The following is a 12,682-nucleotide window of genomic DNA, read 5'->3' on the forward strand; positions in this document are numbered from 1 at the left end:
TAATTCAACAGAATTAACGCACTCAGTCAAGGTACTCTCTTTCTCTCTCTCTGTGTGTGTGTGTGTGTGTGTGTGTGTGTGTGTGTGTGTGTGTGACTACTAGTCATCGAATTCTAGACAAAATCATATCTTAACAATACAAATATTCTCACAGTCTCATCAAATGGGGGGTCTGTGTGGATCTATGTGGACTGAATTAGGAAAGGTTGAGAATCACTAGACTGATTAGGCGTGTACAGTTCTACTAGTAACGTTTAGTTCATATGGATGATATAGATAGCTATAGATATGATATTACTGTGAGGAATATGATGCATAAGAATAAGTGTACAAAATGTGGAATAGATAGCCTACCTGCCACATTTATGAGTATTGTTGTTGTGTTGCTGTTGTTGTTGTTGTTGAGTAGGCCGAATGACAAACTCTTCATTTGACTCATACAGCTGTAGCCTACAGTAGTGTCGATAAGTAGTTTTCTGATGTTCTGAGGGTGACGTCAGACAGGAACCAGAGAACGTTTGACAAATCAAGATGGCGTCCCACGGTGAAGCAGGAAAGAGATTTCAACATAAATAAAACTCCATCGGAGAACAATTTGAACCAAAGTGTCATCTCGACAAGACATCATTAGGATTTTGAAAGAAGAAGACGCAGCACATACATGTAAGAGAAGTCTTTGTTCAGATGTTTGGTCGCTTTTTTCAAGGGGCGGTGGCAGCAGCAGGGAGACAGCTATCCAGCCACATACAGCCAGGGCCAGCCGTGAAGCTAAGCTAACGTTAGCATGTACGTTCTCTTTTTTTCCTCCTAAAACCACCTTAGCCAGCCGCTAATGGTGGTCATCGGATTAATTAGACAATCTAATCAGGTCAACATTGGCTTCCCAGCTAACCTACCGATGCATCAATGCTAACTACGTTATCTGTATCATCATCATGTAAGGCAATTGTAGCTTCAAACGTTAGCTTGTTGCTGATTAGACAACATAACTTGAGCTATTAGTTAATTGATTTAGCTTGCTATTTGTCTTTTCAAGTTGCCAGTTATTAAATATAGTATTTTAGTTGGATATTTACCATTCCATACGGGTAAGTGTGTTTTGATCCTCTAATAGCATAAGTTTAAGTAAAATTAATTAGCAGCAGTTAGCGTAAGCTGTTCCTACAGCTGTTGCTGGGCTTGTTATATTAATGTTGGCTGTCGACGTTACTGTAGCGTTATATCAGACAGTCGCTGCTGGTGGCGGCGGATTGTTATACAGGTATATAACGTTATAACTGCTATAAATTCATACATTGGTTTAATACAAGGCAAGCGTTTGCCGCTAGGTTAGGATCACCCCAGATCACCCCATCACACTCACACACACACACACACACACACACACACACACACACACACACACACACACACACACACACACACACACACACACACGTCGTATGTTTGACGCCTAATGGTTTAAAGTTACAAAAGTTTGTTGCATGTTGGTCGATTCCTTGGAGAGACTAATGCATTTTTATGGGATGAAATGGAAATATTCAGCAGACCACTGTATCACAGACCACTTATATAATTACTCTACAGCAGTAAACTGAAGGGCTAAATTAAGCAGTATTTGGTACCTAAATATGAATTAATGACGTAACATACTGTCAACTATTTACTACCTACAGTATTTAGGCTACAGACAAGTCAAGTCAACTTTATTTATAGAGCACATTTACAACGACAAAAGCAGACCAAAGGGCTTCACAGATAAAAACACTAAAATATAGAAAAAACAACAAGTACAGAATGCACTGCTACAGAGCAAGGTGCGGTACAATGCATCAAATACAAGTAATACAAAACCAAAAACCAAAGTAACGAATTAGGTTGCCAGGAGGCAGGCTCAACTCAGGTCAACTCAGAGTAAAACAGCTCCTTGCAGGTCATATGAGACAAATCATATGAGACAAATCAGTCACAGAAGAAACTTTGCCTCATTGAACATGGGAATACACAGGCACAGACCAAAACACAGTCTCCGGTGGAAGGGGAAACGGTGGCTTCTGTGTGTTTATAATGCCAGGCATTGTGGTGGCAGAGTCTGACCTGACCAAACAACCATATCATGTGACTTGATATGCAAATGGAAAACTGGAATGTACAAAGCTAATGGCGTAGAGAAGAACTACATCACAAAGGGCATTTTGCGATGGCTCTGTGATAAAGTATCATTGTTCTTCTTATGCTTTGTTTGATTTAGACTATTTAGCCTTTATGTGTTGCACCGAAGGGCCAATACTGCGGCGTAGCACTAGCTCTATTGCAGCGGATTGGGTTCTTTTTACCCCTCCCGCGGGCAACGTTGCAGATAGAGTAGTAAGGCTGATCCGTAGCGGCTTCTGGGACGTGAGTCGGGGTCTTAATTGGCCTCGGCTGGGTCTACTGGGCGAGGGTGTATGATGTTGACAGACCCGAAACACCTAACGACCCCAGATAACATCACTGATGACACGTCCTAGCGCATGCGGTAGCAGTGTATTTGAGAATGTAGAATCCTGGCTTGCCTCTGGCCGGTGACACTTAGGAAAGACTAGGTGACAACCAAGTATAGTTTGGTGACGAGCTGGAGAGACAGTTGACGGCCGGAGAGACGGCAACCCGGTACGGGATGGGATTAGCACCCCATCTTGGCTCTCTCGTGAGGGAGAAATCCACAAACGCTACGGATTAGCCTCCTGAAAATCTGCGCAAGATCGGCGCGGCCTGGGGTCCTCCAGGCTAGAGCAAGGTGCTCGACGCAGGTGAATGACGTGCAGCGCACAGGCCCTCTTGGGGCGTCCTTGAGGTTTCCTTTCTGCCTCTGGATTGCCTTTGACATAAGGGGGGTCTGGTGAGACGAAGGAGGAGCACGGCCGGGAGAAACCCACAGAGCCTAGATCCTCCATGCACCGAAGGGCCAATACTGCGGCGTAGCACTAGCTCTATTGCAGCGGATTGGGTTCTTTTTACCCCTCCCGCGGGCAACGTTGCAGATAGAGTAGTAAGGCTGATCCGTAGCGGCTTCTGGGACGTGAGTCGGGGTCTTAATTGGCCTCGGCTGGGTCTACTGGGCGAGGGTGTATGATGTTGACAGACCCGAAACACCTAACGACCCCAGATAACATCACTGATGACACGTCCTAGCGCATGCGGTAGCAGTGTATTTGAGAATGTAGAATCCTGGCTTGCCTCTGGCCGGTGACACTTAGGAAAGACTAGGTGACAACCAAGTATAGTTTGGTGACGAGCTGGAGAGACAGTTGACGGCCGGAGAGACGGCAACCCGGTACGGGATGGGATTAGCACCCCATCTTGGCTCTCTCGTGAGGGAGAAATCCACAAACGCTACGGATTAGCCTCCTGAAAATCTGCGCAAGATCGGCGCGGCCTGGGGTCCTCCAGGCTAGAGCAAGGTGCTCGACGCAGGTGAATGACGTGCAGCGCACAGGCCCTCTTGGGGCGTCCTTGAGGTTTCCTTTCTGCCTCTGGATTGCCTTTGACATAAGGGGGGTCTGGTGAGACGAAGGAGGAGCACGGCCGGGAGAAACCCACAGAGCCTAGATCCTCCATGCACCGAAGGGCCAATACTGCGGCGTAGCACTAGCTCTATTGCAGCGGATTGGGTTCTTTTTACCCCTCCCGCGGGCAACGTTGCAGATAGAGTAGTAAGGCTGATCCGTAGCGGCTTCTGGGACGTGAGTCGGGGTCTTAATTGGCCTCGGCTGGGTCTACTGGGCGAGGGTGTATGATGTTGACAGACCCGAAACACCTAACGACCCCAGATAACATCACTGATGACACGTCCTAGCGCATGCGGTAGCAGTGTATTTGAGAATGTAGAATCCTGGCTTGCCTCTGGCCGGTGACACTTAGGAAAGACTAGGTGACAACCAAGTATAGTTTGGTGACGAGCTGGAGAGACAGTTGACGGCCGGAGAGACGGCAACCCGGTACGGGATGGGATTAGCACCCCATCTTGGCTCTCTCGTGAGGGAGAAATCCACAAACGCTACGGATTAGCCTCCTGAAAATCTGCGCAAGATCGGCGCGGCCTGGGGTCCTCCAGGCTAGAGCAAGGTGCTCGACGCAGGTGAATGACGTGCAGCGCACAGGCCCTCTTGGGGCGTCCTTGAGGTTTCCTTTCTGCCTCTGGATTGCCTTTGACATAAGGGGGGTCTGGTGAGACGAAGGAGGAGCACGGCCGGGAGAAACCCACAGAGCCTAGATCCTCCATGCACCGAAGGGCCAATACTGCGGCGTAGCACTAGCTCTATTGCAGCGGATTGGGTTCTTTTTACCCCTCCCGCGGGCAACGTTGCAGATAGAGTAGTAAGGCTGATCCGTAGCGGCTTCTGGGACGTGAGTCGGGGTCTTAATTGGCCTCGGCTGGGTCTACTGGGCGAGGGTGTATGATGTTGACAGACCCGAAACACCTAACGACCCCAGATAACATCACTGATGACACGTCCTAGCGCATGCGGTAGCAGTGTATTTGAGAATGTAGAATCCTGGCTTGCCTCTGGCCGGTGACACTTAGGAAAGACTAGGTGACAACCAAGTATAGTTTGGTGGAGAGACAGTTGACGGCCGGAGAGACGGCAACCCGGTACGGGATGGGATTAGCACCCCATCTTGGCTCTCTCGTGAGGGAGAAATCCACAAACGCTACGGATTAGCCTCCTGAAAATCTGCGCAAGATCGGCGCGGCCTGGGGTCCTCCAGGCTAGAGCAAGGTGCTCGACGCAGGTGAATGACGTGCAGCGCACAGGCCCTCTTGGGGCGTCCTTGAGGTTTCCTTTCTGCCTCTGGATTGCCTTTGACATAAGGGGGGTCTGGTGAGACGAAGGAGGAGCACGGCCGGGAGAAACCCACAGAGCCTAGATCCTCCATGCACCGAAGGGCCAATACTGCGGCGTAGCACTAGCTCTATTGCAGCGGATTGGGTTCTTTTTACCCCTCCCGCGGGCAACGTTGCAGATAGAGTAGTAAGGCTGATCCGTAGCGGCTTCTGGGACGTGAGTCGGGGTCTTAATTGGCCTCGGCTGGGTCTACTGGGCGAGGGTGTATGATGTTGACAGACCCGAAACACCTAACGACCCCAGATAACATCACTGATGACACGTCCTAGCGCATGCGGTAGCAGTGTATTTGAGAATGTTGACTGAGAAAGAGAAAGAGAAAGAGACCAGTTTTAGAGCTCGGCGGGAGACATGTTGTCAGAAGCTGTCATGTCAGACAAAACTGCACATCAAAATGAAATAGACTCTTGGTTAGATTACAGAATTCCACATTGGGCTGTTTTCATTCTGTTGCATCATTTTTTTTCTTTTTTTTTAAATTAAGACATGTTTGCTTTCTTCTCAAGTTCAACTCACACTCAGTCTCTATTCTTATTGAAATTAGGTCTGGGAACATGGACCAGTAAAGCAACCACTGGTAGATAGATACATAGCTCTCGATGGACATTATGCATTAATACTATGTTCATCGGTCATGACTAACATTAGCTTATTCTTTGAATTAACGAAGTTATGGTTTATTAAAGATTGCACGTTTGTTTACAGTCTCTAAATGGCTGCGAGGAGGTCTGGATCAGATGCACACAACAATGGTGAGGGCTTGTCTTTCACTACCCTTTCTCATTGAAACGTTTATTTTCACAACACTTGCTGACACAATGTGACACAGTAGCCTCACCTCGTGTTTTGTTCATTTCCCCCCCCAGGACCCGTCAGCTACCTTGATGATGTTCCCTTTAAGGTCAACGAGAAGTTCCGCTGCCCGGCCAAAGTGGGGCTGCCTGTTGGCTTCTGCCTGCCAGACTGTGGCTCTGTGCTGGCTGACATGCAGGTGAGTCAGTCTGCTGTGGAGATGGAAAGGTGACCTCAGCATGAGCCCATGATTGGGGGATATGTTGGGTTAGGTGTATGTAGTTTCTGTAGTTGCTGGCATGCCTGTTCAAAAACTTTTAATGTTTCAGTAACTAACTGTTAATATGGATATACCAAGAGATATTACAGTGACTAAACGTCTTTTTTTTTTTTTTTTTTTTTTTTTATTATTATCTTATATAATTTATTCTGTTGAACATTGTGCATGTTTTGATTTAACTTTTCATCTTTTCATCTGGAGTTTTTTGTGTGTCAAGTGGGTGGCTGTCACACTCATTAAATAAACATGGTACTTTTTGGCATTTACTCCCTTTCCCTACCTCCTCCTTTTGACGGTCTCCTCTTCTCCCTCTTACCATATTCTCGACAGTATGACTTCTCCCTGGAGAGGCGGAGTGTGCGCTGGGGGGTGGAGCTGGCAGAGGCCAGAGCAGCAGAGGCCAGAGCACAAGAGGCAGCAGCCAACAGGCAGGAGGCAGAGAGCAGGGAGCGCTTGGCCCAGGCCCAGGACATCAACGGTGGGGGAGCGGGATCCCGGGCCGCCGCGGAGGACCAGGACCCTCCACCTCCAGCGCTCAACCCTGTCCTGGCGGGACTGAGCCACGGTGCCATCCTCACCCCCCTGCCTGCCCCGAGCCCCAGGAAGACTCAGCCCAGCACTCCTCCGCCGCACAGCCTCAACCTGGCCGATTTTGAGCGGGAAGAGGACCCCTTTGACAAGCTGGAACTCAAGACTTTGGATGATAAGGAGGAACTCCGAACCATCATCCTCCAGAGCCAACCACAGCCCCAGCCCCCTCCTTCCGTGTCCCCGCCAGAGGCCAACCAGCTCGGGTCAGCTTCACGAGGCAACACTCCCTCTCCTCCCAGCACCACCACCGCCACCGGCCTCTCGGTCAAACCGGGCTTCACCCACAAACCCAATGGGCTTGTTGCCTTGCTGGACATGGATCGATCCTGGGATCCTGGGAGAGGGGGGTTTGACACAGACGATCGGCCCTGTAACATCCGCTCTCTCACGTTCCCCAAGCTCTCTGACTCTAGTGACTGTGACCCCGCCCCAGTGGGCTACAGCCCGCTCCCTATACCCGTCCCCACTCACCGACAGAACCTCCCTAATGGCAGCCCGACGGCCCTACCCAAGACTCAGGTCATCGTCAGCCCTGAGCCCCCCAGCCACACCGAGAATGGAGCACCAAAGCTGGTGAGCATGAAAGTACATACATACAGTACACACTGCATTCCTGATGGATTGAAACCATTGTATGTCTTAATTCATGTGCGGTATAATGATGCCAATCTTGGAACCCAGAGTCTATTTTTATTTGAAAAATAGACTGGGACAGCCCTACCTTTTTTCCCAGCTTCCTGCCACCGTCACTTCCTTTTCCGTCTCCGTTTCTAATAACGTTAACGCAAAAACACTCTGCATAGAAGACGTCAACTTGTCTCACAACAACAGTGGAAAATGACTGGAGGTGTAGTTGTTGTTGTGACTAGTAGTATCGCCAAAGTCGCGGCGCAAATTGCTATTCAGACTGTAAACAGTGGAGCACGGACACGGAAAAGGAAGTGAAAGTGAAAAAAGGTAGGGCTGTCCCTGGAGACTATTTTTCAAATAAAAATAGACTCTGGGTTCCCAGATTGTAATGATGCAAACCAGCTGAGGGTTATGAGATCTCTGTACCCGTTCACCACTTGTGTTTTCACCCCTAGGCCAACCCAGGCTCGGGGTCTGGTAGTCTGCCGTGCGGAGGCGCTCTGCTCAGCCTGACCCCCAGCGAGCGCCAGTGTGTGGAAACCATTGTGGGCATGGGCTATTCTTATGAAGGTGTCCTGCGGGCCATGCAGAGACAAGGGCAGAATATGGAGCAGGTGGGGACTACCTCGCATCCCGGGGCGCAAACATCTGCAATCCTAAAACCTTTGCTGCCTGATGTGCTTTAAACTGAAGCTGTAGTTGTCTTTTTGTGTCCGTCTGATTGTGTATAGAGCAGCAACAATACAATAAAGTCAGAGAAATATAGAGCCTTAAAATAAAGGCTTTGCATTAATATCACGCTTTTCATTGTCTCATAATTGTGCGGTGGCCTGCCAGAAACCCTTCACATGTCGCTGCTGCACATTGTTGCCTATGAGCAAAATATGAATTTTGCACTTGTTGAGATTTTGAGTGATTTGGTTACTTTCATCTCTGCAGTACATCATGGTGAATAATTATTTTCATAAAACAAAGGGGAAAGTATTTATTTTTGTGCTTTCGGTGGAATGCCACTGTAGAAAATACAACATTGTGGAATGTTTAAACACATTTTTCCTCATGTTTTACTTTTAGACACATGACAGATTAAAATACCGTACTCATAACTTTTGATCTGAGAGAGCTATCGCAGTCATTCAAAAAGTCATATATAGGGGTCGGGGAGAGTTTCTAATTTATGGAAATGTCAAAAAATTAAAATGACAAATTACCCACCATGTGAAGGGTTTTTGCAGACCACCACACAATTATGGCAATAGGTCAGGTCAGGTTATCGGTACAGCTATTGCCGTATAATTATGAATAGTATTGTCATGGCCTTATGATTATGGTGACCAAGGTAGTAGTTGTGGATTAAAATGGTAACAAAACGGTATACGTTCTGGGGTCAGGTACTTGTGAGATGCTGGTTTTAAACAAACTGGTGTTGGGCAGTAGTACTTGTGTGGGGGCCAAAAATGTGCACTTGAACACACTGCAAAGACTACAGATGACAACTAGCATCATGTAGCATGTACGTTATGCTCCTGCGTGAGACCTAAGACTGCGGCTTTACAAACCAGATACATGAAACGAAGAGTGTTTGCCTACCATTTTCACAATACTCTAGCTTCTCCTGCATTGCTTCACTTAACCAGCTGAGCAGCCAATCAGAGGGAATCGGAGGGAAAATTGCCGCAGTGTATCCCAGGCTTAAAGGCACAGGCACTAGGAAAATTAATTGTCCTTCTAGAACATTAACTTGGAAGATTTACATAAGGCAATTTCTATCCACTTTCTATCATTTTCTCTCAAACCCCATATTTGAGTTTTATTTTTCCCTGACATAATTTCCATTTGTAAGATAACATAATACGATGTTCAAACCAGGCACATAGTAAACATGTACTCATTCTGTGTCCCAGGTACTGGATTATTTGTTTGTCCATGGACGTCTGTGTGAGCGGGGCTTTGATGCCAGTGCAGTGGAGGAGTGTCTGGAGATGTACCAGTGCTCGGAGGAAAAGGTTTGTCCACGCATTATTTGGCCATGTCATAGAAGTGACTGTCCATCTCATTCTCAAGAGCATGTTTATCACAGGAGAAACACACAATTGAAGCTTATTGCGTTCATGTGTTCAAAAGTCAAATGACTGGGAACCTGGCAATTACAGTATTAATTAATACACAGGACAAGCTGTTACTATCCCCTCTACCCAAATCTGAGGAAAAACACATTTAGAAGCCCAATCCAGAATAAAACAAGCTAACAACAGGCTAACAAACTAATAAACAAGACACAAATCACCAGTTACCTACCCTAGCCAACAGCAGTATGAAGCATGTCATTGGTGTTTTCAAGTGGGCACCTTCCTTCACCGATGTTACGTTAAGTTAGGCCCACGACACCTCAAGAAGGCTTACCGGTGTAATCCAGCGTCACAGAAACACCCCCCTCCATGCTACTACTGCACAACGCCATTTTACCCTCACCATCTAATGCCTTCCATCAACCTAGTATTAACCTAGTCTTAGCCTTGCTATCCAGGTCGGTTCCGTATGACATTCTTAACTACACCACCAGTACCACTGTCAATGATTCAAATATAAATATAAATATAAATATAAATATAAATAATGATTTAATATAAATTCTGAATAAGGAGACCCTACCATTAATCTCTTAGTCCATTAGTTTAATTTTGTAAGTCATATCATTGTGGAGCCACATTAGAATTTAGATAATCAATTTTATGTTTATATAGCGCCAAATCATAAGAGCTATCTCAAGGCGCTTTACACTTAGAGCAGGTAGAAGACCAGGCTCTTTATTTGAGACCTAACAATTGAAACAATTCTCACATGCACTGGCAATTATACTGCGAGTTCACCATGGCATCATTCCAGCAAAAGCCAAGGTATGGCAAGGTGTTGGTGAGGGGTTTGTTTATTTCCATAAAGTGAGTTTAAATACAGCATCCTAAATAACCTACATTAGCATGAACAACATTGAGATTGAGAAAAATCCTTATGATTATCATTATATTGATTTCAACCATATCACCCAGTCCAATTTTTGGTAGTAGGGCATGCTATATATAGCCCCTCTGGACAAAAATGCACCAGCCGTCTTGGATTTAAACCATCAGTTAATTGCTAAAGACCGTCTGCAAGCAAGGTATGCTAAACAAACAACATAATTTAATGTGTAAGTAAGATCTGTTCAGGCAGAATGAATCATAACAACATAGGTGTCACAGCTTACATGTAGCCTATGTCCTCCTTAATGCGCACTTCGGGTAATGGTAAATGGTAAATGGTGTAAATGGACTGCATTTATATAGCGCTTTTATCCAAAGCGCTTTACAATGTGCCTACATTCACCTAAGTAGCCTATCAATCTGGTTTTCGCAACGGCAGGGACATCAACATCTGCTCGTTAAAGGAGCAGTAGGCCAGCCATAACTATAAGCTTTATCATAAGAGGAAAGCTTTAAGTCTACCCTTAAATGTGGCTGGTCCATAGGCAGTGGGAACACACATGACAGTACAGTTGTAGCAGAACTCTCAGATTGGAATATTGATATACCAGGTAATAATGTTTTTCATCCTCCCCAGGCCTTGCAGTTCCTTGAGTTGATGTCAAGGTTTGGCGAGATGGGCTTTGAGCGAGAGGCCATCAAGGAGGTGCTACTGGTCCACAACAATGACCAGGACAAGGCACTGGAAGACCTGATGGCCCGTGCAGCGGCCAGCTGAGCCCCACTAACCAGGCAGCCAGCGCCCCATCCCAGGGCTTTGCTTCCCGCTACCACCCGACACAGCCCCCCTTCCTTCTGCCTACCCTGTCGCACCCTGCCCTGGCTGTGGAAGGGGCAGCTGAGAGACAGTTATATTTCCCCTCTCTGTGCTAATACTTATGTCTCAGCACTTCTGACTGTGTGCCTAGAGTGCGGGTCAAAAGCGTAAGAATACTTGATGGTGTTTTTTCTTTTTTTTTATAACGAGTCATTGGGATCTGGTTCTAGATTTGTTCCTGCTGGGAGATGCAAGAATGGCTTCTGTGGGTTTGGCGAGGAGAGACTGGATGTTTTGCATTGTGGCGTTTTGATGCCATGCTGATTGACTTGCATTTTGAAGTGCGTGGTGGCGGCTGCAGGACCAGAGTGGGAGGAGCCTGGCGGCAGGCTCTCAGCGGCGCTTCCCAGAGAGACCAGTTTGAAAACTGACACTCCCAGCCAGTTAAGCTGCCATCTTCCACTGCTCAGCGCAGACCCAGTAAATTATGGAGGAGAAAGGGAGCCCTGAGGAGGCTCTCTTAAGACTGAACCAACTAACATAGAAGTAAAAAAAACAAAATAACGCAAAAGGGCATCGTCACCAGACAGAGAACTGACTCCCAAGAAGTGCCCTCTCTGCTCTGGTGCCCGGTGCCTGGTTCTGTTCTACTCTCCGAGTCATTGTTTCCCTGCTCTGGTGCCTGGTGCCTGGTTCTGTTCTACACTCTGAGTCATTCTTTCTCTGCGCTCATTCGTTTTTGTTTATCTGTTCTAGGGGGGCAAGTTTCATGGGATTTTAAAGATTCCACTTCTTTGCTTTCTGTTTTAAGAACTGCATAATACACAATACATCCATAAAGTCATTATAATTATAAAGTTAAAAGCGATGCCGACTGCCCAGTAGGCTCGTCAACCTACACTAGAATGGTCTGCAGAAGGAGTCTGGAGAGATTGGGGGGAGGGGGGGGGGGGGGGGGGTTTCCCCTGCAGTAATATTATGTCCCAACAAACACCCCACCCACTGGCACTGATGTGTCGAATACTGCACAGGCGCACTCACGTTTAATAGATTATTGACTTATTTAAAATAGTACTTGGTCACTTTCATTTACAAATAAAGAGTTTGATATGATTCTGTATGATACGCAAAATTACAGAAGTGAAACTTTTGATTGACATGACTCACTTCTGTTTGTAGACTGGAAAAGTCAGCGGAGAAAAAGTAAAAAAAAAAAAAGTGAAGGTTGTTTCGCAACCGCACTACAGTGCAATAGAGACACTTAATATTGTGTGTGTGTTGACTGACACTTTCAGTCTCTGTCAATTTTGGGAGATAACGTATGGTCTTCAAGCCTAAAAGGAAATGTGTTGGGAACTAGGAAAAAAATGCTTGATTTCAATGATTGCCGTCATTTATTCTCTCAAGTTATGCCATAATCAGAGATGACTGGTTTGTTGACTTGTCCACGATTTAAAGGTCTTTCCTCACATAATATAAAGTGAGTGTTTTTTGGGCATTCCCTTTGTCAAAATTGGAAAGTTGAAAAGGGGTCTAAGTCTGCAGCAGACATCATCAAAAGTGCCCTGGATGGTACTTTTGATTTCGTTGTTCTGGCCATGTTCTTCATTTTGTCTACCAGTGTGTTAATAGTTATCTTGCATCCCATTAAGGTACGTCTGCTTGGTCGTACCTAGTGCAAAGATGGCAGCAACTGCCATAATCTTGAGCTCTGTAGTATTGG

The 12,682-nt window shown here is 46.5% G+C and overlaps 1 protein-coding gene across 1 annotated transcript; it reads left to right on the forward strand.

Annotated features, from left to right (window-relative positions):
* The first annotated feature begins 536 nt into the window (after positions 1-536).
* ubap1 (ubiquitin associated protein 1) lies at positions 537-11,872 on the forward strand. The gene is made up of 7 exons (XM_083660845.1): positions 537-663; positions 5,595-5,641; positions 5,756-5,880; positions 6,292-7,125; positions 7,638-7,796; positions 9,087-9,188; positions 10,780-11,872. Exons 2-7 carry the CDS (start codon positions 5,602-5,604, stop codon positions 10,918-10,920), a joined length of 1,401 nt encoding a protein of 466 aa, XP_083516971.1. The 5' UTR covers positions 537-663; positions 5,595-5,601; the 3' UTR covers positions 10,921-11,872.
* Positions 11,873-12,682: the final 810 nt, after the last annotated feature.

The sequence above is a fragment of the Poromitra crassiceps genome, assembly GCF_964638095.1.
Source record: "Poromitra crassiceps genome assembly, chromosome: 25".
NCBI lineage: Eukaryota > Metazoa > Chordata > Actinopteri > Beryciformes > Melamphaidae > Poromitra > Poromitra crassiceps.

Bases quoted from the DNA above. Each gene is read 5' to 3' on its own strand.
- ubap1 (XM_083660845.1), top strand. From the start codon at position 5,602: ATGGCTGCGAGGAGGTCTGGATCAGATGCACACAACAATG. The intron at 7,126-7,637 runs GTGAGCATGAAA...TTTCACCCCTAG, and splicing joins AGAATGGAGCACCAAAGCTG to GCCAACCCAGGCTCGGGGTC. The intron at 7,797-9,086 runs GTGGGGACTACC...TCTGTGTCCCAG, and splicing joins AAGGGCAGAATATGGAGCAG to GTACTGGATTATTTGTTTGT.